The following is a 27,305-nucleotide window of genomic DNA, read 5'->3' as shown; positions in this document are numbered from 1 at the left end:
GTGAGGCTTCCTGGCCACAGTCCTGTGCATGAACCATGCTGGAAGTGGACTGGAAATACCCCAAGGAAACCTCGACCTTCAGGTGGCAAAGTTGTGCCTGACATCTTGACTGTAACCGAGAAACCTTACACCATAACCACAGGCTAACCTAATATTAGATTCTGACCCACAGAAACTACCTGATAATAACTCCTTGTTGTTACAAATCTCTGAGTTTGGAGTTAATTCGCTATGTAGTAGTAAGTACTGAGTGAGTTCTGGTCTGGTTCTATTGCCAACACTGAAGAAGCCAATTCCTTCCCTAAGCCTTAGTGCCTCATCTGGGAATGAAGAGGGTCTGGGTCCAGAGCTCTAAGCTGTGCCAGCTCCAACACCCTCTGCTCTCAGAACAGAATACTGAGCAGTTCTGGGTGGCTGTCTGTAAAAGGTAACCACCACTTCCTCACATTCAGGTAGTAAGGGGTCATCATGGGAATCTAGAGAGCAATGCTGCGTGGGGAGGTGAAATCCAGCATAGGAAAGGACACACAGGAAACCACAAGTGGAAAGGCCTATGCTCAGGAGGGGCTAAGAAGAGGCAATAGCCTTTACTTGGATGCTGTATTTCAGAGTTGACAAAGTGTTTGCATATGCATTATTTCATTTAATCCTCACAATTCTCCATTTCCCAGATAGGCAGTTGAGACTTAGAGAGACTGGATAACTCATTCAAAGCCACACACATACTAAGTTCCAGAGTTGTGAACTGAACTGCAAATTCTTTGTTGCTAAATTCTACTTTTCAGTACTTCCAGCTGCTTTCCTGATGGTTAGTTCTTTTACTTTGGCTACATATTATGTTAAGCAGGCCAAGGACATTGTATGAAAAGGATGCAAGCCCTTTCAGGAGAAGCTGCTGACAGGGCAGGCAAAGGAGGCAACACCTCCTATCGCAGAAGGCCAGGTCTTTTGCACCTTTTGGGGGATTGGGCCATCTAGCCCAGGAAAAGTTACCCTAAAACCCCACCAGTGAGAAATGATGGGATCTAGGACAAAAAGATGGGCTGGGCAAGTTACTTCCTATCAGTCAAGAATGTAAACTAGGAAACAGCAGGAGAACGACACACTAATCTGAGAGAGTAAAGGTTATGAGGCAGAGAAGGCTAAGGAACCATCATGGGTCCCAGAAAGCCAAAGTTAGGAGAGACTAGAAACTCAGAATAAGCAGAGGCAAGATAGGGAAAGAAAGGTATTGATGGAATGTGTGAAGACGAGTGTTGGTAGGAAAGGATAACGTAGACTTGCGGAGAGGAGCTTCAACGGGAACTGGCAGTAAGGTCTGTCTAACTGTCCTGGGCCATCCTACACTCCAACACTACCATGGCTATGAGTGTTGAGTTCCTATAGAGTCCATCTTGCTCATCAGTTCCTGTAATATCTATGCCTAACTTGAGCTATCTTGGGAGTGCTATTTTCCTAGAAACTAAATAAATTCAACTAAAGCTAGCATGACTAATGTAAAATTTTAAAAGTCAACTGTGTGGTTATAAAATTCCAAGACTCCGAGGATTTTCTAAAACCAAACACATATACATGAAGACCTCCATGGATGCTGACAGTTAAGTAAACAAACACTTCCGACACCAAAGACTGCTTGCATTGCATGGCACCAAGACACAACAGGAGATGAGCTCTACCCCCGCACAAAACAAGCTGTGACTGGGAACTAACCAACTGTTTCTCAGTTTAAAAAAATTGCTCCAAATGGTGCTAAAGAGGTAACAGTCATCCAGAGTAATACAAAAGCCAATTTAACCATTGGTGCTAAACTCTGTGTGGGGATTTAACCAGTTCACAGAGGGCAGGCTTGCGAATCCCTACATGTCAACCATGATGGACATAACCACTGCCTCATGAAAGAGTGCAATTTGCTAAATGGTGCCCACTGAGTGGCCGATGACCTGCCAAAAAACCTTTGTAGCATCAGGACGGAAAGATACAGTGTCAAGAATTCAGGACTGAAAATGCAGGGTCCTGGATATGATTCCCAGTGCTGTAGCTTAAACAAGCATTTTCAGCTTTCTGAGTCATGGTTTTCCCACCTCTTGAACAAAAGCACTGAACTAAAAGATCTTTAAGGTCCATTCCAGCACAAAAACTGCACAGGTGTGCTTCAGTCTTATACACCCCTGCACAGCTAGCTACTCCACTACCCAACCACCCTAGATACATAGTAACCATGTTCCTAGGTCTAAAAAGCCCAAAACAAATAAAAATGGTCTTGCTACAGGACAAGTTTCTTTAAGATTACAGTTGTTCCATTAATTATTGTATGTATCAACCTGGACACATGGCTACTTTGGTGTTTATTCTTCTAAAAGGGCCTGAATAGGTTACTAAAAATAAAAAAGATTTCTTTGCAAGGCTCATTTCTTATCTCACATTTAAAATAAGGTGATGTATCAAATGTATAAAAATGTATATGACTGTCGCCCCCTTTTCTCTCCTAATTCCCTTTACAAGAATCTGGAAAACCTAAGGCTTGTCTAGCTTCCTTCTTCGAGGTTTTCCAATAAAAACACCAGGGGCTACATGTCCTTCTTTATTGAGGACCTCACTACACCTGGAGCAAAGGAGCCCCACCCCTTCCGTTTGGCCTCATGCTAAGCCCTGAAGCTGGCTGCTGGGATGGTGCAGGTACATCTGTCTGTCCTGGGGGGTTGACTGACATCCATGGTCAGTTGGTAGGAAAGTGATTCATGCCATTATTCCTAATGGAACAACATTCGATGTTTTAAAGCTTCCAACCTTCTTCATTCAGCTGGAGGAGGATGGAACTTTGTGGTCTACTTCCCTCAGCATATCAATGGATTTTGGAGAGATCTATGAGTCTCCAGAAAGTACAGCAAGCCCAATGCAGGAGGGAGGTTTGGCTTGCATTTTAATATCCCTGAAACAGGGTGGTAAGTAGATTTTTTTCTAAAACTTTCTGAAGCCATTTTAGAATACTTCCTGAAATACCTAGCTGACTGCTTTCCCCAGCTCCTCTTCATCCACCAGGCTAGAGATGACATCCCCACTGTCACTTCTGGCAATGACGTGCCTGGCCACCAGGTTCTATATGGCCTTGGTGGCACTTTCACAGGGACTCTGCCAGCCCCTGTAGTAGCACAGCAGGAACAATAGGCAGAGAACTGGCTAAGAGAAAGCGTATCAGCAGCCCAGCTGTCCTGGACTATTCCTTCCTCTATAAAACCAAGGGACCCCAGAAAAACATCTAAAAGCATCCTTCAGCTCTGACTTTGTCTTCTGACCCACAGATTGTCTGTAGCAGAATCCTGGTGGAAATGCTGAGGATGCAAGGCGCCAGTGTGGTGGTGGGCTGCTTCAGCCACTCTGAGCTTTGTGCCTTTTGGGGTCCCACTGTCTGCTCTGAATAGGGCTGACATCTGGCAAGGCATTCTTCTTACATCTCCAGATTTGCCTTTATTACAAGGACCTGAAAGAAAGAAGGGGAAAGATCTCCCCTCTGCTCCACCACATAGCATCTCTTAGTTCTTTTTTTTCTCTCACTAAATTTCTAGAAAATTCTCTTCCCCATTTTTAGTGTCACTGTGTCCCAGAGTATTCAATATTGCTTTAAAAACTTATCTCAAGGGCCGGGGATTTAGCCCAGTGGTTCCATCGCCTGCCTCGCAAGCGCAATGACCCGAGTTCGATCCCTGGTACCAAAAAAATAAAAAAAGTACCAAGTACCAAAAACTTATCTCAAATGTTGGCCAAGGAATCTACAATGTACATACATCCTATTCCTCTGACCACAAACTATTACTCACAGATCATTTGTTAACTACTCGTCTCTTACTCAACTAAGTAACAGATCCTTGCTCCTCCCCATCTCTTGCAAGAAATCTCTGCCCCCACCCCCACATATGCATGCCTGCACACACACGCGCGACCACGCACACCCACCCACCCACACACACACCCACACACACACATACGCATGCACACACAGACAGAGCTACTGAATATCATCTTCCTTGGTTCCTATATTGTAGACAGCTAAAGTTAGTTAGAAGTATTATAGGCAGTTAGACAGGGCTGGGCCCTCAAGGAGTCAATGCAGAAGACAATTGTGGCCAGATGCACATTCACTGAAGGCCAGGCTTCAAGACAAAGAGAAATGACTATACCCACATACTTCCCCTAGGGATGAACAGCAGCAATTGGTATTCTAAATAGGCATCAATCACCTTGGGTGGGGACCAAAACCTCTTAGCCATTCCTTCCCAGAAAATCTTTGTTTGTTTCATGTATGCTTGCTACTTGACTTGCTTCCCCATTTAATCAATATGACCTAAGAGACTATACTTCTTGCAATCTTATTGGTTGATTCCTAGTTTTGTCCCACCTTATATCCACCTTGTGATTTCCCTTTGGATTAATATTACCTAACCAAGTAAACTTGTAATCTTATTAGTTGACTATAGTTTTGTCCCACCTTGTACCCCCCTCACCTTGTGGTTTTGCTCTACAAAACACCTTTGAGAAGTGGAGTCCAAGGACAACCCACTTTCCCAGTCCCCCTTCTGTCTCTCTTAGACAGAAGCTATCTTTCTCTCAATAAATTCTTCCCACTCTTAACTTCTACTGGTCCTAGAATCCGTTCTTTGATTTTAGAGAACATGAACTCGGCGTGTTGGACATCTAGCATGGTTGTGAGTTATATTTCCCTTATATTATTTGGAGGTCCATATATCATGCCTATATCATACACCTTCTACCACCTATATCACTCAAATCTTCCCACCAAAGCCAGGTGTGGTGGCACACTCCTGTAATTCTAGCATTTGGGAGGCTGAGGCAGGAGGACTCCAACTTTGAGTCCTGCCTAGGCAACTTAGCATGATTTTGTCTAAAAATAATTAGATAAAAAGAGTTGGAGATATATCTTAGTGGAAAAGTACCCCTATGTTCAACCCCCAGTACTGCCAAAAATAAAAAAAAAACCGAACCCAAAACTTCCCTCCATGGTGAATAAAAGCTGTGGTGGAAGAAGCCAAAATATTATTAACTTAACATGTTGGCCTTTTTTCTCTTGCTGTCAGAAAACGTGAAGGCAAATTTACTTCCAACACTGAAATGGGGACCTTGATCAGATTGTCCTCTTCTTCATAATGTTTTGTCAGTCTAGAGTAGGTTCTGTCTTCTTCCATACCACATTCCTGGCACCTTCTGCAAATCCTTCCTCTTCGGAGCTCAGCTCCAACACAGCCATACCCACGCACTCCAATACAGCAGCTCCTGTCCACATCCTTGTCACCGGCAAGTCCACAGAGTTCTCTCTACTTTTTAGCTCTAGACCAATGCCACTGGCACCTCTATTACAGCACATTCTTGCCTTGGACAACATTTATCTACACTCTTCTGTCTTTCACTGGATTGGAAGTATCTTAATAATACAGTCTTTGTGGTTTTAAAAATGTTCTCATATAAAGTAGATTTTCAATTATGGTTGATTGGAGCTTGCTGAAGTACATGGAAAGTTTTGTACTTTGCTTCACAATATTTTTGATACTTCTACATCCTTGGCTTCCTTCATCTGGACTATGTTTAACTTTTAGATTTCACATCTTTCTTTGTGCTTTAATTAAGCTCTCTAAATCCTTTTGGAAAGAGCTACATTTTAAATTCCTCTTATTGGCTTATAGCTTTGGACTTTTCATTGTGCCATCATAAATTCTGAGGAAAATGATTCATAATTCTTTAAACACTGATGTGTTTTAAAATATATTTTGAATGTTAAGAGGGTAAAACACAATGCTCCTTTTTGATATATAGAATAAGTTGTTCAGTCTCAAGCAACATTTTGCTATACATTAATGCTCTTCTGTACAAAATAAGTGCAAAATGTAGAAGAAATTAATTACAGAGATATATAATGGATTGCCATTATTTCCCAATAATAAGAGATAGTGTGGCAGAATCTATTCTTCATTAATTTCTTAATAATAAGACACATTTTTTGAGGGCATGCTACTACTGCGTAAAAGACTACATTCCCTAGGGTCCCTAGCAGTGAATACAGCCATATTAATGAACAACAGGATGCAGACTTCAGTATTGGTGCAAGTAGTCTCGGTAATATGGAAGATGACTCTAGTTCTTCACTTTTGCCTAGCCTGCTCCCTAGAACACCATCTATCTTTGACTACAAGAACCAGACCAAACCCTAGGAATAGTGGAGGAATAAGCTAAAAGCAGCCTGGGTATCTGATGAATTTGTGGATCTTTCTTTATTATGCATCTTGGACTGCCTACCTTCAAGCAGCTGTTATGTGAGAGAAAAATAAATTTCTCTCTTCTTTAAGCTAGTGTCATTGTGTGTTTTGCTTCTATAGGTAGCCAAGCTTTATAATCCTGATAGAGATGATAGGTCTCTTGAAAGTAGACAAGGGAAGGTTGGAAATCATTTTTAATTTCCATGTTTTAGAAAATTCTGGTCCAGATAGAAAAGTAAACATGAAGGTAGCTTAAATCAAAGAATCGTATCTTGTTGACAAAGGGAGAGAGAGTGGGAAATGCCACAGGACTTATTATGAGGCCTTAGCAAGCAGGCATGCCTAATATACAACTGGTCCAAAGCCAATGTGACCAGAGAGACTGAACAGATGGGATAAGTTTTCACATCAGGTCATCCAGGTATTGCCCAGAAATTCTCTATCTAAAATAAAGGCCTAGAAATGAGTTATAAATCAGCCTCTGAAGGAAGTATGGACAAACTGAAAGTAAATGGACAAACTGAAAGTATGGACAAACTGACTATGGCTGAGTCTGTGTGAGAATACCTGAACATAGTTTTCTTCTTTAAAAAAATTTTGCTTCATTTTAATAGATTTTAATATTTATAATCTTAGTATACTATTTATAAGTTTATAGTGTTAAAGATAAGTGTATGCGGTATCCCCCCTACACACCTAATCGACTGTACAATCAGGTACTGATTTTCTAATTTACATTTGGGAAGACTTCTGTAGCTTTTTTTTTTTTTGCCAGATAACCTTGGTTTATTATTCTTATTGGGATTGTAATCATACACTGGAGGCATTACTACTAGGCCGATTCCACAATGCTGAGAATTAAGAACTAAATGTAAAGTTACTGTTTTACCTATACATTTAAGAGAATAAATGTTTATTTACTAGCTACTCACTGAAGTCATTAAATTGCCATTTTTGTAGGCCATAAATGGCCAAATATCAGTAATCTCATATGATTTAGCCAGGTAATATATGTGAGGCTCTGTGCTTGACCATGAGGATCTCGAACTGTAAGAAAGTATTTTACTTTTGAGTGAAAGTATTCTCTTGAAATTCTGCAATGAGATGATGCCAAGGTACCCATTGATGATGGTAAGGATTATAATTGCAAGAATTAGTAAGTGATAAAAGGAGCATTTTATATCATCAAGAGTTGGTATAGCCCTTAAATTAAACTTAATTGATGCTAAACTATACAATGGCATGCTTTATTGCTTTTATAGATATTATACCCAAAATAAGTATTTTCTTTTTTTTTTCATTAAGTTTATTGGTACATTTTAGGTATACAATACAGCATTCATTGTTGGGATCTTGTACCTTTACATGATGTATCTTGGTTCTTATTTTTTCCCCATTTTCCTGCCATCTCTTCACTCCTTCCACCCTTTCCTATTTACAAAGACTTTGTTTCCATTTTTTCCTTTTCTCATATTTTTTCTTCTCCCTTCTTTCCTTTCCCCTACCTTTCCCACTTCCCCTACTCCTTTAGACCTTTTCTTCCTATTTCACATTATCAGTTATACCATTTGAACCTTATTTACACTTTTAGTTTTTCACACCAGAGAAACTATTTGGTATTTACACATGTGTGTTCTATTTATTTCACTTAAAAGTATGGCCTCAATGTGCATCCATTTAGCTATAAATGTCTCTAGTTTCTCGTTCTTTATGGCTGAGTAGTATTCCATTTTATAGAAAAACTACATCTTTATCCAGTCTCCAGCTGATGGGCAATTGGGCTGTTTCCAGGTTTTAGCTATTACAGACTGTGCCGCTATAAACATGGGTGCGCATATATTGCTGTGATATGATTCTTTTAATTCTTTGGGGAAGATCCCCAGCAGTGGAATAGCAGGGTCAAATGGGACTTCCAGTCCTAGTCCTTTGAAGTATCTCCATACTGATTTCCATAGTGGTTGCACCAGTCTGCACTCCCACCAACACCTCTGTTGCTTTTCTGCTTGTTAAAAGGCCCAAATAATGTCCTGGCATGAGCTATAAAAATTGTGGGGAAAGTGCCAACAAAGGGATAATTAGCCTCTAAAAAGCTGGTCTGTTATCTCTTAAACCTAAGTAGTGATGAATGTCAATTAATTCACTTTTTTTGGCAGTGATGGATATTGAATCTAGGGCCTTGTGAATGCTGATCATTTGCTCAACCACTGAGCTATATCCCCAGACCAATAAAAAAAGACTGATTCAACCCAAAAGAGATAGCCCCCAATGTCTACTATGTTTTTCCAATATGTAGCTTTTCTTCATATTGGGTAGAACCACTTATTTCCATATTTCCCTACATAAACTTTTGGAAAACTCCTGCCCCATGGCTGCTCACCTAGTCAGCAGTCAAGTCTTGCACCTGATATTACTTGTGTGCACTTTTGTCTCTTGCCCTTGCTAACAAAACTTTTTTTTTGTCCAAAACTTGGCTGTTTTGTCTTCTTCCTTGATGGAATTTAATCCTGCAGGCTATAATCCCTTGCCCACCTGTGTGAATGCAGCCTTGGAAGTTGCCCTGCAGGTGAGTGGATGTGGTCTCACCTGCTTTGCATTCCCACCCTGGAGCCTTTTTCATCACTTATTTCACTGGGGTCTGTTGCTCCTGGTTCTGAACCTTAGCTTATTTTCAGCTCTCCTCCAAGCCATCACTACATATTTTATTTTTGTTGTTCTTTCCTTTCTTTTAAAATATATCTTGGCACAGCAGCACCTAAATTCTAGGTAGCAATTTCTGTATTAGCTCTGGTGGAGTAACATTCATACCACACATAACAAAAAAATTAAAGAATGAGATCTTAATTATATTTTATCTGACCTTGAAATTTCTATACCAACTTTCTTTTGGTTAATATTTTCTTGATGGATCTTTTCTTTCTTTCTTTTCCTCTCTTTTATTATAATATTTCTTTGACTTGTATTTCTCTTACACAATATGTACCTGAATTTTTATTAAAAGATTCCATTGAAAAGTGTTTGTATTGTAATTAATGCAGCAAATCCATCTACATTATTGTGATTCCAACAAACAGGCTTTTTTCTGTCATGTTTTGTTTGTATTTTCTATTTGACACCAGTTGTCTTTGCCTATTTACTTTTTTTTTCTGTTGGACAGATCAAGATTACTTTATTCTTATTTTCCTCTGTCAATATTAAAATTATACACCAGTTTTATTCTTTTAATGACTATCCTATTATCTAACATGCCAGTTTATATTTTTCTAACAAAATCTAAGTTAATTCCTACTTTTATGCTATTTTCAAGTCAGACAAAGTTCTGAGCTTGCTTTATTCACTTTCAAAACTCTCCATTTTGTTTTAAATGGCTATTCTTTTTCTTATTTGTATTCAAAATTAAGTTATTTTTACTACAATATTTTAGTGTGTCCTATGCCCACTATATCTTCTTGCATCTAAATCTTCTCTTTGGGTTCAGTTTACTTTTTTTAAAAAGTGAGGATTTATGAGTATTAAAATTTCTAAGTTCTTGTGTGTCTAAAAAGTTCTTATTTTACCCTTATTCTTATAGTTTGACTGGGTATAGAAATCCAGGCCAGTAGATTTTGTATTAGAACACTGATACTCTTATTCCATCTCTCCTAATCTATGTGGTGAAGGATATACATACATATATCTATATCTACATCTAAATCTATATCTTCTATGTGTTTCATTGTGAATAGTTTCCATTAGTGTGCCCTCAAATATAATTATCTTTTTGTTTGCAATGTCTGATCTACCTTTAGTCCCATGAAGGTCTTTTTTTTTTTTGGTACCGGAGATTGAACTCGGGTCCTTGGGCTTGCACAGCAGGCGGCGAAACCACTGAGCTAAATCCCCGGCCTGTGAAGGTCTTTTTTTAAAAAAATTATTAACCTCAGACATTTACCTCTAGAAGTTCAACATGCATCTCTTTAATATCTTCCAAGTCACCATTCAGCTTTTCATATGTATGGAATACTGTTATTTTTATGATCACATCTGCTAATTCTAACATCTACATCAATTCTGGGTCAGTTTCAGTTGGTTTAATTTCCCCTGCATTACAGGTTATATTTTCCTGCTTCTATGCATGCCTGGCAATTTTTTATTGGATGTCAGACATTGTGGATTTGACCTTATTGGATACTTGATATTTTTGTGTTATTGAGCTTTGTTCTATGATGCAGTTAAGCTACTGGGAAACAGTTTGACTCTTTAAGTCTTACAGGTAGAACCAGAGCCATATTTAGTCCAGGGTTTATTATTCCCCGCTACCAGAGTACTTGCCCCATGTGTGTGAAGTTTTTTAGTCTGATTGGTAGGAACAGGCACTATTTTCTTCCCTGTAAGGAAACCTGGAAACTCAAAGCACTAATCTGGGCTATTTATAGGAATCACATTTTTTCCCCTGTCTCTCAGGGATCACAATGATATCTGATGTCCAGTATCTTGAAAATTGTTGTTTCTTATATTTTTCCTATTAAAAATATTCTCAGGCAGAGAAGTAAACCTGATCCTGGCTTCTGTATCTTGGTAAGAAGTAGAAGTTTCACATTTTCCTTCCTGAGCACAAATTCTTCTTATTCCAATTTGCTTATTTAATTAGTCACACAGACTGAGCATCTCTAACCTGAAAATCTGAAATCTGAAATGCCTCCAAATCTGAAAATTTTTGAATACCAATAGGATGCTCAAAGAGCTTTGGATTTTGGATTTCAGGGTTTCAAATTAGGAATTGTCAGCTGGTAAAGTCTATGCATACATTAAAAGTCCCATAATACTTCTGGTCTGAGCATTTGGATAAGAGATACTCAATCTGTACTGCAGTCTTTCCTTAACTCTGCTGAGACCTCCAGAGAGAGGGCTTTACTTTCTCTAAACATATCAGTCTTCTCCTTCCTCACTTCCCTTCTTATTCAGCTTAGTGCCATGACCTAGCCAGTATACTCAATTCCCTTTCCTTGTCTGCTCACTTAACCCAGATTACATGGTAGATGTTCAATACACTTTTAAATTAATGTATGAATAAATGAATGAGAAAATGGAGCATATATTCAATTAATTTATTTTTCTTTTACTACTCTTCCCTCTCCCGCTCCCTCTCCCCCTCTCTGAAGCAGAGCCTTCACACTAAGCTACATCCCTAGCCCTTTAAAAATTTTTTTAAATTTTAAGACAGGGTCTTGCTAAGTCACCAAGTTGCCCAGTCTGGGCTTGAACCTGTGATCCTCTTGCCTTGGCCTCCCAGAGTGATGGGATTATAGGCATGTACTACCTTGCCCGGCTTTCAAGGGTTCATGGCATTTGGGCTATGTTCTTACATTTAGATAAAATAACCTCTGAAGCATTAGTCAGTAACTTTGCTATATGAGGTTTAGTAAGGTCATATCCCTATCTTGTAAGCATCCACTGTGTAGAATCTATTGCTAGCAGAGCACTCCACAGGTTAGCATGTGGGTAAGGTAACTAACTCAGCTCTAAGATACAAAAGGGCTCATTGAGGCATTCTATCCTAAAAATTGGTTCCCTAAGGCTGGAAAAGTTTCAACATAAACAGGAAGCTTGCGCTCATCTTTATATTCTGACTAGACATTGACATTAGCACTGACTCACTTTATATGGGCTATAGTATTATTAATGGGTGGGGTTTGTGGAAATTAGGGAGGTAGGAGTAACAGAAAACCAGTAATGAGCTAAACTTGAATAATGTCACTTCAATGTGTAAATCTGAAATACACACATACACATGCAAATCTGCTGAGTCCAAATTTGAATACCTGTCTGAATTAGAGCCAGAATGTAAATATTGAGTAGGGGCCAAAATGCATATTATTTGCAAATATGAGTTGATGTCAACTGTGTGTTGGGGGGTCATTCTGATGTTCACCAAACATTTCTAGCTCTCTATCTTCTTTTTTTTAGCTCTTTATCTTCTGAATACATAATTCCACTGTTTTTCCTGGCTTTCTTGTGGTTGACTAGAGCCACGTGACTAGTTCTAGCAGTGATACTGAGTTATTTCCAACTTGAGGCACTTGACTGTGGGTGCAAGAACCTTTGGAATTCTCTTTCTGTCTTGGATGGTAACTGGCAATGTCTGAAACCGGTTTATCAGCCAAAGTCTTTGACTGTCTATATTGAATAGAGCCCCGTGCCAATATACATTATGAACAGGTAATGATAGCAAGAAATAAATCCACATTGTGTTAAGTCACCAAAATTTTAGGGTTGTTTGTTACCACAGGATAACCTAGTTTTATCCTGACAGACACATCTGCTTTTGTTCTATTCTCTGGATAGAATTATCTTGGGGATGAGTATTGGTAAAAGTCCAGGATCACTGAAAGACCAACCAAGTTAAGAAAGAGAGGGTCAGGCACAGTGATTCATCCTTGTAATCCCAGTACTTTGGGAATCTAAGGCAGGAGGAATGCAAGTTCAAGTATCACTTGGGCAACTTAGGGAGACTCTGTCTCAAAATAAATAAAAGGGGCTGGGGATGTCCTTTAGTGGTAGTGTGCCCCTAGGTTTGATCTCCAATACCACAAAAAGAAAAAAGAATGAAGGAAGGAAGGAAGAAAGGAAGGAAAAGGAAAGAGACAAAATGGAACCATATTAAGACAAATACACATTGAATGCAATAATTTTGGCAGATTTAGCAGATTTTATTGTTATTATTACTACTATCATTATTATTATTAGTTTTTAAAAAGTGATTTGAAGATTACTGTCATTATATTCAATGACTCATCCTTGATGCTAGATAGATATATAGAACAGAGATCATACTAGTTTTTAGACCACTCAGGCTGATGTGATAGCTATTCCCATCTTGTATTGTGTGAATTTTGTTCTCTGAGCATTTATTTTTTCTCTCTCCCAAATGAACTACAAATTCTTCTAGTTAAGAATATTTTATACTCTTTTTGTGTACTTTTGGAACAGTCCTAAAGCACAATAAAATCAAGCTGAAGGGCAGCTTTGCTTGCTACCAGGGAACTGGCATCAGAATCCACTGTTGTCCATTTCTTGGGCTGACTCACGACAGATGGGTCGATTCACACATTTTCATTTCTTGGAGCTTCCGGAATTAATGAGAAACATGAACATGGGGGTGGGGAAGAGCAGAGAAGGGAAGTGCATTTTCAATCAACACTATCTTTAGAATTTAAGTCTTTCTCATTGGCAACCAACTCAGTGAAGCAAACCAAATGAGAGACACTCTTGAAATCTGACTCTTATAACAGTTGTTTTGTTTTTTGGGACATGTGCTTTGTTAGGTTTATTTTCCTATTCACTGCTCCTGGCCCCTGGTGCTTTTATTTTTTCAATCTTCCCATTTAACATTCTTAATTAGAAATGATCCAAAGAACCTCAGAAGTCAAGTGGTACCTTAAAAAAATTTATGAGTGGGTAACAGAATAAAAGGTATATTGAGAGGAATCATCATTTATCAGAATTCTTTGAATTGTCACTGACCAAACCACACTGAAGTTTCCCACAGCTGACATGGCCTTCCACTGTCTACTTGCTCCTTTGATTATAGCTCCTTTGCTTAAACCCTCTTTGCTACATTCAATTGCCATCCCTGTTTACCTGTCCTGGCCCTGGATCTCATATTTAAGATTTGCCTATCAGCTTGTACATCAAATTTGCTTTCTATCCTTATATTATCTGAAACTCAAGGAGCATGCTACTTGCTTTTGTCAAGTATGACGTATTCCGCAAAACTCCTTTCTACTCCTCTGCAGCACAACAGAGGCATTTACTTATGGTCTGGTTCTATTAAAGATGAAGAATATTTCTCTCTGTATTTCTGTGGACTAAGGAGATTACATTTACTCTACATATTATGCAATTATACTTAAAGGCATTAGTATATACACTGGGGATACAGCAGTGAAAAACAGCAGACAACTGTCCCTGCCTCACAGCAGTTACCCTATAGCAATCACCAGTTCAATTACTAGCATAGTTTGACATGGATCCTATAAGACTATACTGATTCTTCATTCAGCTAACAATTTGCATCTACGTATAAGCTTCTAAGGTTTTGCACTCTATAGATTAAGTCTAAGACATATTCAAAAGTAAATTTTTATCAGGAGAAGCCAAAAGATAGTTGATCTGTATCAGGTAAGGTTAGAAACCTCTTGGTGAGCACATGTATTGATCCAAAAAAATAGAAAATAACCAGTGTCACATTCAATTTCTGACAGCCACAGAGAAAAAGTGATCTTGTTGCCACTACACCACCTGGCTCTCTTGTTGCCACTACACCACCTGGCTCCTGACTAGGATCTGAATTGGGATGGACTTGTCCCATGAAGTCCTTGTCTGAAAGGGTTAACTAATGTCTCATACATCTATAAGAGACAACCTCCCAGACTTAGTCTTGCAGTGTATCTCTAGAGATGGAGCTTGGGACCCATTACACAATGAATGGGAGGGTGAGGGTGTGTGTGTGTGTGTGTGTGTGTGTGTGTGTGTGTGCGCGCGCTAGTATTCTGAACTCCTCTCTCATTTGGCTTCAACCTCAATAACTTGTCTTGTGGGGACAGACTGATATAGCTGAGAGGAGGGAGCTAAATTCTCTTTAACTCCCAAGCCTGCTGCCTAAACTTAATGAGCCTTAAGTGGGGTATGGAAAGAGGAAACAGGGAAGCTACATTTACACCACAACTGTGAGTGGGCTGTCTTCCTGCTGTCAGGAACTCAGATCTAGGTTGAGCATATCTATTAGCTGGGTCCAAGGAATAGATGCTATATGAATTATGATCCCAAGATTAGAATGAATTCCTGCACTTCTTTACTGGGTCTCCTGGGGGCAATGTCCTGTTTGTGATAAAGCTAAATGGGACTTTCTCAGTCTTTGTCCTAGTGACAGGGTTGGGTTTCTGTGTAGGTAATGTTGGAAACTGCTTCCTGCTACTGTTGACTTTCATTAAGCTCATCTAGAGGGGGCCCATGGTCTGCTAGGAGATGAGGGAAATAACCAAAGGGAATTTGTATTTTAAACCTCTTAAGAAAAAAAAAACAAATACTTTAACATGCTACTCAGAATCTGCAATGCCTTTTTGTTTCTAGAGATACTGTATATAGTGTACTCGAAGAGCTCGTGGTTCCTAGATTCATGTAGAACTTGGACTAAATTTTGATTTATTTTCAAGAATCTCGCAATGTGAACTTGAGGGACATAAACCACACCATAGAGTGAGGTTCTTATCACTCTGAATGGAATCCAGATTTCTCTCACCTGGGCCAGGGTCATATCAGAAATGCTCCCCTCGAATCCTGGTAGGTACTGGGGCATAGTCTCAGTTCCCACTTGAGTTCCAGGGCATGTTCTTGGGCACCCTCTTGGCACCAATGGAGGCATGAATGCTGAGGGAGAGGCCATCTTACCTGAGAGCGCCTACCTGCTCCTAGATTTTTTTTTTCCCTGTGGTGCAGGGGATTGAACCCAGGGCCCCATGCATGCTAGGCAAGTGCTCTACCACTGATTATACCCACTATACCTCCTAGATAAAGTTACGTCTTCAGTCTTCATGCTTTTTTTTGTGGCAATAATGAAAAGAGATTTCTAAAACCCTTTGTTACAGCAGAAGCCTTACCCTACCCACTCCTGCAACACTCACAGCCTCATCACCACCATCTGCCTTGAGACCACCTGGGCTAATTTCATCATCCCTGGATCCTTGACTGTGTCAGCCCAGAGCTCAGATCCTCCCCACATGCCACTTCATTTGCAGTTGTATTTCTCTCCAGAGCATGTATCACATTCTGGCATTTTACCTATTTGTCTGTAGTCCCATTAGAATGTAAGCTCCATGAGGACAGGAATTAGTTTTTTGGGGGGATAGGAGATGTATTGCTTTGTCTTTGCTGTCTAGAATAATACCTGGCACATGGTAGGTATTTAATAAATATTTGTTGGATGAATAAATGAATGAACATAATAGATACCTGGTACTTCTTGAGAGTTGTTGATCATTAGCAGTATCTATTCTGTTGTTTTGTTGGACATATGACCCCCTCGCTGACCTCTAGAGGATCTACTAGTCAGACACTGCCATAGACTCTTGGTTGCTGTGAGACTCTCCAGAGTCCAAATCATTGCATTACTTTGGGCATCACCCTTGATATTCCTTCCCCACATTAAATGTTTACAAAAGAGACCGTGTCCAGTGTCATTCCCGTTGTTGTCTCATTTCAATCCTTCAAACTACTCCTCCCACTCTTGGCTCCCAGTGCATTCTTTTATAAAAAATTTAATCCAGAAGAATGATTTATTCAGATTTTTGAGGTTTGGGATGTGATCGGAAATGGGCTCCTAGTCTAAGTAATCATATTTGCAGCCCCATCCAATTACCTTCTCATTTTAATTTTTCAATAATTCATTCCCCAGATGCCAGAAGTACTGGAGTGATGGCTTGATGTCCTGTTCTAGAAGGCATGCATCCATCTGGCCCTAAAAGCAGCCATGTCAGTAAGGTGAAATGTCATCACTTTTATTCTGTAACACCAGCTAAGCAATTGCACACTGCAAGGAGTCTCCCTTTTTAGTGACCCATTCCGTCCCTAAGGCTACCTGTTGCAGGGCATAGACAGTACCTAGATCTTGATAACAGACTGGCTTTGAGGCTTATAATCTATAGCATTCCCACAATCTGGTTGGTTGAATAGTTCCATAAATATCAAAAATAAAGCAACATGTCAGAATCGTCAATAACTAATGGGAACACAGGGAGAGACGGAAGGGTACAAAGCTTCCTACTTCCATTGTTAACTTCCAGTTGGCCTTAAAGGAACACAATTGTAGAAGTCGGTTTTATCACTAACTTACTCCTTTCAGGGCCAAATTGCCCACACAAGTCCTTGTGAATCTATGAGATACTAGAGCAACATATAGAGTCCCATACCAATAAAATCTAAACTCTACTTCTACATGAACTACATTTAAACTCCACCCCATCCTTGTCCTTCTCTTTACTCTGATGCATCCCTAACCACCACCCAGCAGAACCCACCCACTCCATCTCAATCTAAAAGCTCCACACTGTGTTTGGGTATAAGGACAGTGAAAGGTCACCACTGACAGGCACCAGGGTCCCTGGATATCTTTACAAATAGAAGTAATACTCCTTATTCCATCATCCCAGAAACTCAGAGGCAAATACATAGAAACTCCCTCCACTAGTGCTATTCCCTACCCTCTGGCTACCATTATTCATGACCAAACTGACCCATGGAAGGCATGGATGGACTATTATGCCACTAGTACTCTTGGTGATCATGAGTAAGACTGGATATAGCACTGGTGCTGAGAAAATTCCCTCCAGAGCCAGGACAGGTTTGCAGAATGGGTGAAAATAGGTTGTAAGGGCAGATCTGAGAACCAGCTATATATCTTCTTTGAACTCCTGACTTGAGATTCCACAAGTCCAAATCCAGGAAGAAAGGTGTCAGAGCCTGGGGAGACCCTTTGAGCTGCTGAGAGACATAAAGCTGTGATGGCCACTAGAACCACTCTTGACATTCACTTCTGTCTGCACTTTTGGTTTTCTAAACTTGTCCTCCTTTCTAGATTATGAATTTAGAATTTGTCTAAAAAGACTTAAAATTATTATTGCTGGTCTTCAACATTTGTGCTATGTGTATACATTTTGGTGAACACATGTGTGCACGTGCGCATGTGCACACACATGTACTCCCACCTTGTTGGATCACGGTCTGAATCTTCTCACATGTGCTCTGACACTGAACAAGCTAGCTGAATTCTCTTCATCCCACTGTCTTCTCCTCAACCCAGCTGATTTTCTTATAGGCTCAGTCCCTGTGCTGCAGTTGACATGAATTATGCTTTTTAAGGAATATTTTCTTGTATGCTTTGGAGTCTGAAACTCAGCAAACACATGTTCATGCTGGATCTTTCACCAGTATGGAATTTCTAATCACTCAAGATTTATTCAATATTACATGGTCCACATGTGGAATATGAGTTTATATAGTAGGTGTGAGATCCTAGAATGCCCCCTTATCTACCCTGCTTTTGGACTGCTGATGCATACTTATCTCTGCATGTGCCCAGAACTCTAGAATAGTGTTCCGCATTCCACCTTTCTCTCCCCCAGGTATGTTTTCTTTCCTAATGGTGCCAATTTTATGTTGAAGCTTAACTAACTCATCAATTAGTTTCTTTTGGGCATACAGCAAGTACAAAGAATGAAAATGGGGAGAAGCCCTCATGGACTACAATTCACATCTAGAATATACTTGAGTGTTGACTATTCTGTCTGATTTAGAGAGCAACTCTATTATATGCTATGTTATTTCAGGATAGGATTATTTCTAACCCATTTTTGTAGCCTGTTCAATGGCTCTTACAGGGTCTGATGCATAGCAAGTGCTTAACATGTTTATTGAATAAATGAGTGGTCCCAGTGGTAGTATGTGCAAAATACCAATGGGTTGGGAGAGAGATGAGGGAAATTCTACAAATTAAACTTCTAAAACCCTGGGCTCATGGATGGTAAAAGATCTTATAGAAACTTAAGGGGGGCAGCTCCTTGTGGCTCACAGGTTCACCATCCATGAGAGTCAATAGGAGACTTAGCGGACAAGTACTGGGAAGGACAATTTTATTCTTCATTTTCACTTTTTGTGGAACAGAGGGTATATTTAAATACCAGAAAATGTGATTCATTAGTTATCAGATTTAGCAAAATCCACTCTCATTTTGATGCTTGTTTTAGTGATACAGAAAATTTTCAATTATCTCCTCTAATGGAATGGAAGCAATGGTACATATAATCAAAATGTCATTTCTATTTACCTTTGGAAAGTATTATGTGTGTTTTTCCCTAGCAGGTTTGCTTTCATAATGAATAGTTCTAGCTTAGGCTAATAATAAAATGAGTTGGTATTTTCTCTGTATAATACCTTGTAGGAGAAGAGGAGAAATGTGCTTATGGCAGAGGAAATCCATCCAGGGCCTAATACCACAGTTAATCACTCATGTGAATAACCTACTTATAGTAAGTGGGATTTTGAACAGAGCAAAAGGCAGAGAGCAACTACATGTCCTGGATCTTAATGATCCAGGGTAGATGGCCCAGGACACTGCTATTGCTAGTGTCATGAAGAGTGTTAAGGGAGGAAGAACACCAAGCTAAGAGAAAGGCAACTGGGGTTCTTAGACTTGATGACCTACAGGAACCACATAACCTCTTTGTGTTCTACTTCTATCTGTAAAATGTAACCATGACACCTGTTCTGCCTACCAACAGGTTAATTGGTCAGGAGGAAGTAGTTGGCAAAAGGACTTGTGATATTATTATAGCTATCGAAATACACAACAATGAAGGATTGTTTGTACTTCCTTTTCTGGGCACATTCCTTGCCTTAAATTCTCATTGCTTGAGGTCTTGGGCTGTAGTTTCTGAATCTTATCCCATTAAATAAATAGTCCCATTTCTCAAGGACTTTGCCCTGCAAGGATAGCTACATTGATACTATCCATGCATCCTAATGAATGAGCACATTATTTCTCATGTAATAGTTTCATTTTAACAGGAATTTTCTAGCTATAATGATTTAGTGATGCTTTAATTGTGGGTCTTATACCAGCAACATTAGTATTATCTGGGAATTTCTAAGAAAAGCAAATTTGTGTATCTAGCCCAGACATACTGAAGCATAAACTCTGGGTATGGGGCTAAGGAATCTGTGTTTTGACAAGCCCACTAGGTGATTCTGATGTATACTCAAATTTGAGAACAATTGCATTAGCCCAAAGGAGAAAAGAAAGTTAGGGACTGGGAACTGGGACATGCCAGAGAAAGCAGCCTGAAGACCTTTCAAATCACACTGTACTGCTGGCTATTCAGAGCTGGGCCAAAGCCACATGTCAAACCTTGTTAAATGCAGTTTGTCACACTTACAAAGAGGAGATCATTTTATCACTGATTTGTTCATATATATGAATATTATACATTTATGTACACATGTGTATATATGTATGTATATAATGATGACCCAATGCATCATTTTGTCAGGGATGTCTTTTCCTCAGCACTCTAATTAAAAATGGATCCCTACCTCCAGCCAGCTCTTTCCTTTCTTGATATTTTTCTTTGCCGCATTTATCATCTCTTAATATGCTGTATTATTTACTTATTTATTGTCTGTTCCTCTCAGGGAGAATTTATGATCCACAAGGGTTGTCTGTGTTGTGCACCGCTGTGTCCTTATCTCTAAGAACTGGTAAGCACTCAATAAATGCTTGTTGAATTAACCAGTGAATGAGTAAGTGCTAGTTCTGGAAGATGCGGAAATACTGGGGTCAGATCAAAACAGGGAAGCACCTATACACCTGCTCATTAGGCAGCACCCTTAGGCATGAGAGCATTGCCTTTCTCTGTGCCTGCTGGGCGTTCTGAGATAAGTCTGCAAACCTGGGTTTAGTTAGAACAGTCTCAGGGATTTAGTTCACTATATTGTTTATCATTTCAAAATGTATTGGGTTTTTTGTTTGCTTTTGGCTAGGAATGAGAATACTATCCTGACTGGTTGATATGTTTATATGGCTGGTTAGGGTTGGGTGAAAGTCTACAGCTACACAACAAAAGAGTGTGACATAGTAGGGGTAAAAGTACTGTAAGAATAAAATCAAGAGTTCTCAGTTCTAGCCTTTCTTCTGCCCCTAACTTGCAATATGGTTTTGGGGAAGGTGCTTGGGCAAACATTTCTGGGTCTTGGTTTCATCTCAATGACTTTAAGATCCCTTCTGGTGATTATTATATATCCTTTTATGTGGGTGAGAGCAGGGACTGTTCACCTAATTCAGAATGCCCAGCACTTGAAGGCTCTCTATAAATATTTGATGAGTAAACAAATCCCTGTGAAAACCAAACAATGACTACAGCCTCATCAGTCTGAGCTCTACATAACCAAGTGCCAGGTATGTGAATAAGTGTTGCAAACATGCTGGCCTGGAAGAGCTCTCCATCACACAGGGAAGAGCAGAATGCTGGTCTGCATCCTGAGGTACCCCTAGCTAGAGAGTTCACTGATGTGGATAATGGCAGGAGGTGTACAAGGAAGAGCTGAGGACAGGCACCTGGGCCATCAGCCTGGAGGTTTGCAAAAGCATGCATTTGGAATGACAGACCTGAATTTGAATCACATATCTGCTATTTTCTAGCTGCACAAGTTTGCTCAAATTATTTATCTTAGCTTTAGCCTGTTTTAGAAAATGAAAACAGCCTCTCTGGATAGTTGTGAAAATTACAGGAGTATATAATGTGCCTTCCTTTCTGGTTGGAAAGGTGCTCAGGAAATGGAAGCCTCTTTGTCTGGTTCTGTCTTCCTTTCCCTTTTACAAAGTCTTTAGGCCATAAGGTTTTTAACAGTGGCTCCTTTACCAAAGAATTGACTTAAATTGGTTACTGGCTCATGAGAGTTCCCTAACTAGTCTTGGCTAAAGGGGTATAAGAATTGAGATAAAAAGTATATCTCAAAATATTCACCTTTGGAAATATACCAGTTTGTCTAATGGAATTTGTAACTTGCTACAGCTTGATAGCAAAAGATACAATCTTGAAAATAAAAATTAAAAATCGACTATCATTTGAGGATGCTGAGACCCATCACTGCACAAAATGAATTTAAACTTGGCCGGTGTCTTTTTGGCTGCCTTTGTCTCTCTTCACACCTTCCTCCCTCACTCCTTCCCTGGAGGAATGAATTATACACCTGTTCTTGTCATCCCTCCCCCCCCATATATATATATGATCGATCATCTTTATGCTGAAAACAAATTCTGTCACTAGGCAGCCAGAAGACAAATCTGTGGTTGGTATGATCCTTATTAGTGACTGCAATTGCAGTGGTGCCGCCATCATGCCACACACATGCTCAGTGCATCTGTCCCCAGCTTGATAGATCTTTCCAGAAAATGGGATGGGGGTAGATTCTTGGCAGAGAATTAAGGGCCTCAGCACTCAACAGAAAGTATTTATAAATCATTGTATATCAACAGCCTGCTTTAGAATCACTTTATTAGAACACATTCAAGAAAGTGACATACGGATAAAAGACAGCAGCAATTCTCAGTCATGCAAATGCCCGTGTTAAGGTTCTCCATTGGATTTATATTCAAGTACAAAGACAGTCCTTTCCTGAGCCAGGTGCAATTCCAGAGAATGACACTTTCCCTTGAGACCATGTATCCTTCACAAAGTTCAGAACACTGAACAAGTCACATCCTCACAATAAGACTGTGAGATACATAGAAGTGTAAACTTTAAGGAACCCTTTCCCCTGCCCTCCCCCATAACCCAGCCTGGGAAGTGAGCCCAACTTCAGGACCGCTTAGAAATAAGAATTTAGTCTATTTTTTAGTGGGCCTTTAAAAAAGGTTAGAAAATGAGTTTATATATGAAATAGAATCACCTTTGCCTCTTGTCTTGGTGTGGGGTTTCTGTGAAACTCTGTGTTAGGGGATAGGGTTCTCTGTCGAATGTTGTGGAAATTGGAGGACTTTTAAAAAATATTTTATTATGAAAAATTGCAAACATATAAAAAAATGGGGAAACTATCTGTATGGTCAATAATGAACACTGGTGTACCCATCATCTAGTTTCGACAATTACCAATATGTGGCCAGTTTGTTTCATTTATAATATCTTCTCATACTTCTGACCACCCCCAATGGGACAACTTGAACCAAACAGAGACTGGAAGAGCGGTTTTGAACCAGAGTCCTCAGAAGGGAGTGTGGGGAGGGAGGAGCTGGAAAAACATGACAAAACCCAGGTAGGCTGAAGAAACAGAAAATTTTGGGGGAAAGTGGCTACTGCCAATGTCTGGGAACGGCTAGAGCTAACCCTCATCTTGATCATAAACCATCTCTTCTTCCTCCCTCTTTGTCATGACATGGGGGAGACAAGCTAGAGTTGAATGGTGGATGTTTCTAGATTGGGGGCCACTGTTGATAGAAATATTCAACCTGGAGAAGAACTAGGGAGACAAACACATCCTTCTAGTTAACCTGTCCATTTGTGTTGCAGACTTCTAGGGTAGCAAGCGTTTGGGGGTACCCGGTGTTCACATTGAGAGCTGGGGAGTACATTGGGCCATGGGGCCTCTCACAGGCCCCTGTTGCCCCAACATTTTGGACTTTGGAGAGAAGCTCAGAAACCTCAAATTGCACCCAGGAGAGAAGCAGGGAGGCCCGAAGGGTGAGCCCATGGCCCAGGTGGGCAGATTTTGCTTGGAACATGTTGCCCTCTGAGCAAAGGCTGCACCCCACACCAGCTCTGCCAGAGCAGTCTCAAGAGAAGTGGGTGACTGGAGTCCTGGTGGGAGGTCCCAACGGCGCCATGGCTAACCCGGTGAGCTGCAGGGACAAGTCCCAGGTTGCGCGCTAAACGTAAGTGGAGAAAGGATCTCCAGGTCCCAGGTGCCACCGAGGAACAAGGTTGCCATCCTGTTAAGAAAAGGGCTGGGCTCTGTGATTTGCATATGACTTTGCAAAAATCTGCATGAGATCCCATAGCCCTTTATAGAAAAAAGAGTTAAAATCATCAGTGCACCCTACTGTATTTCCAGTAACCCAATGCACAGAGTGCAACCTAGAGAGCACACAATCATTCTTTTTGAAGAAGATATGGAGGAAGCAGAGTGTTCTAGAAGACACACTTTAGTTTGAAGGTTCAGAAGAAACCAACTAGGTCCAGGATCACTGATTGGTTGCTTATAACTTTGTCAGCACCCAAATCATATCCTTCAGCCTGTTAGATAGTTGTGGACCAGTCCTGCAGTGGCTTCCCAATGTCCCAGACACATAGGCAGGAGTAGAGCCAGAAATAGTACAAACTGGGAGGCATGAAAAGAAGGTCCTGTGATCCTTAGTGCCTATTTCATACACTCCGTTATGTTTTCTTGCTTAAATTCTTTTAGGGTCCCTGTACTCTACTAACAAGTCTTGCTACAACATTCAACTGGGGGAAAGAAACTGAGAAAAGCTCATTCTTTTATGTAGCAGATGTTTGGCAGTAATGGACATGAAATTTATGATTTCAGTTGCTACCAGGGGCCATGATGTGTGGTAATCTGTAATTTTTCTAAGGCATGTGGTTGATTTGGGCAGACTGCAAGGCCAGAAAAGGGAGAGAGTACTGAGCGGGTGAGTGAGCCAGAGGTAGATCTATGCTAGAAACCCAGCTACCATATTCCAGTGTGGCTTACACCTTCTCTACTAGGCCTTCTGAAGCAATGAATCATTATTTTTCTAAGAAAAATGGTCCTTCAAAGAGAGTTAATTCCTAGTACCTGTGGAGGAGTGAAACATTCTAAATGGCAATGGCCCTCAGCCAGGACAAAAGTTGAGGATAAATCAGAGTATTATCTCACATTTGACTGGGACTCAGTTCTATGATGTCAAAGGCTCCATCGTATTTACCATATAGAGATGAGAAAAATCAGTCTGAAACTCTCAGTAAGAACTTCAGCCAGGCAAAAGCTGTTCATTCATCAGAAAGAACATTTTAGCCTCAAGGTGAGATGGTAGTTACCCTGAGCTTCATGGAAGGTACTGGACACACAGGATTCATAAAGGAGAAGAAATTCTGAAGAAAGACAGGAGCTGTACACATGGATGTGTGAAATAACTCATGATCAAGGGACCAGAGTGCTCACCGAACTCATTTCATCAGTGCAAAAGGGGCTGTAGAATTTCAATTCACATTCTCCTTTGTAAAATGTCACACTAACACAAACCAAGGATGTGGCCCGAGTCATCCTGATTAGCTAGTCTTTCACACCACAATTCATTGTCATTCTCAGGTTACTTTATGTGCTATAAGGTATACAGATTTTATGTTAATGGGAAAATTTAATACTTTTATAAATACTGAATTTGACATTCCGTTCTCTATACAGTCATTAGAATTCTAAAAAGGAGAAAAGTTTAAAAATATTTTTCACTATTATCAACAGCTAACATTTATTACCATGTGCCAGGCAAAGTGCTAAGTGTGTATACACATCATTTCACACCTTATGGGGTGGGTAATACCATTGCCCTCAATTTGCAGATTGAGGTCTGAAGAGGTCCTGCCCAGGATCATACAACTGGCAAGTAGAGGAGGGGAGTAAGATCAGAATGGAGGTTTGTTTGATTCCAAGGCTGTTTTTAAGTGTGTTATATTGTCTCATCTAAAGGAGAATACATCTGCTAAATAATGTTTGTACATTTGCATGGTGATTGAATGCAAAGATCTTAGAAAGCATCCCTCACATGAAGATGATCTTACACCTGAGGACCTAACTTGAAGTAGTTTGGGTTAGTTTATTACACATATTCATTCAGTCTTATAGAAAATTTCATATACCCTTAAACCTCAAGTTGTGATCATCTTTGTGCCCCTGCAAATCTGATGATGGTTTGATGTATGAGACACCCAAGAGAAAAACCCACATAGGCAAACTGAACACTTGTTCCCTGAGACGGTGAGAAAACACATATATGTTTACATAGGAAGTCATCATTATATATAGCCCAGTTAGTGCTTTAGAAGAGTAGTTAACACCAATACACAGCTCTTAATATTAAAAATGATAGCCATTCATGATCTCATTTTTAAAAATCTGGCCCAAGGCAAGGACTGGTAGAAAAAGTTTAATTGGAAGTGTGAAAAAGAGACCATTGTATATTTTTGATCTTTGATTTAATGATCTTTCTTAATTAGAAAATTGCTCTCAGCTTAGAATTCACACATAGATCCCATATCCAATCACTCTATACCTTTGGCTTTCTGATTCAATAGGCCAGAATAAGGCCTGAAATAAGATTTTTGAAATATTTCCCTGGTAATTCTAAAAGTCTCTTGGTTTGGAACCCTCAGTGCAGAAGTCTCCAGCCCTGGAAAACCTGAGTTTGCAGCATTTTGGCTATATTTCATGTCTTCCGGCACACACTGTCCAGAGCACTTGTGTTTGGTGTTTTCCACAAGGGGCAAGAATCATGGAGACTCACTTTATAGAGTAGTGGCCTTTATTAACCAGACCTCCTCAGGATTCTTTCTTTTCTCTTTTTATTCCTCCTCTTCCTCTCCCTCTCACACTCTCTCATTCTTTCTCTGGCTGTGTTGAGATTTCTCTACCTCTCCCATATTCAGGTCTACACTTCTTCATATGAACTTTTTACTTACATAACATAGGCCCCATTCTAATACTCGATTCTCATAATAAGAGCTTCCTGAACTATACTGAGATGTTCTGCAGTTCCTGGGTACACAAGAGATACCACTATATGTCCAATGCAGTAAAAATAGCCACAAATGGGGAATATATTTATTATATGATAGATTTTATACCCTTTCTTGTTCCACAAAGAATTTGAGGCAGCTATTTTGCAACATATTTTTAAGAGACTCTTCAGTTGACTGCTGCCAGTGTTTCATTCTGATGGATTAGGAACCTACTGTGGCAGGGATGTACCTAAATTCTCCTCCCATGACTAAGACATAATCAGCAGCCTCTTCTAGATCTCAGATTATGCCATGCTTCACAAGGTACAGAAGACAGTGAGCAGCTGATACATACAATTCACAGAACATGAGATGTTCTTGGTGAGTAAATGCAGGTGTACTTCATTCAGTTGATTAGAAGGGGGAAATGATAGGGTTCATGATATTTAGGCCAAAATGTTGCATTGTATATATGTGCCTACATTATTTAATGGTTGTTTTTGTTGGACTTGGCTAGTGGAAGGCAGTGTGCATAAGAGGACGTCAAAGACCTGGGTTCAAACCTCAGCTCTGCATTTTATGGTTGTATGACCCTGGGTAAGTTACTGAACCTCTCTATGTGACATTTTCCTATAAAATCTGTCATCTGCAAATTGAGGAGAATGATACTTACCTTGAAGAACTCTGGTGAGGACCAGGAGAGTAAATGTAAAGTGTCAGCCTTGTCTTAGGGTCACTTGTTTGTGTTCTGGATGGCTTTCTTGCA

General features: G+C 39.9%; 1 protein-coding gene and 1 long non-coding RNA gene across 27 annotated transcripts in view; one reads left to right on the top strand and one right to left on the bottom strand.

Annotated features, from left to right (window-relative positions):
- The window catches only part of Kalrn (kalirin RhoGEF kinase), a 698,268-nt gene that overhangs the window by 161,592 nt on the left and 509,371 nt on the right, over positions 1-27,305 (bottom strand). For 2 of the 26 annotated variants that reach the window (XM_087209570.1, XM_087209576.1), the window contains exon 34: positions 20,325-23,775. The exons of 18 other annotated variants lie outside the window; for them this stretch is intronic. In XM_087209570.1, the coding sequence (XP_087065696.1) occupies positions 23,713-23,775 (63 nt within the window). In that variant the 3' untranslated portion in view covers positions 20,325-23,712. Of the gene's footprint in view, positions 1-20,324; positions 23,776-27,305 lie in introns of those variants that run through there. 6 more of the 26 variants (XM_087209557.1, XM_087209573.1, XM_021259430.2 and 3 more) reach the window with 4 other exon arrangements.
- The window catches only part of LOC110349565 (uncharacterized), a 64,406-nt gene that overhangs the window by 11,112 nt on the left and 25,989 nt on the right, over positions 1-27,305 (top strand). The window contains exons 2-3 of the long non-coding RNA XR_002395586.2: positions 16,693-16,778; positions 20,484-20,549. This is a non-coding gene — a long non-coding RNA (uncharacterized LOC110349565). The remainder of the gene's footprint in view (positions 1-16,692; positions 16,779-20,483; positions 20,550-27,305) is intronic.

Source organism: Heterocephalus glaber, unplaced genomic scaffold, assembly GCF_053883595.1.
Source record: "Heterocephalus glaber isolate CG9 unplaced genomic scaffold, H.glaber_assembly_v1.0 deba00000122, whole genome shotgun sequence".
In the NCBI taxonomy this organism is placed as follows: Eukaryota; Metazoa; Chordata; class Mammalia; order Rodentia; family Bathyergidae; genus Heterocephalus; species Heterocephalus glaber.
The sequence above is the reverse complement of the archived record's forward strand: the minus strand, read 5'-3'. Positions and strand labels throughout refer to the sequence as shown.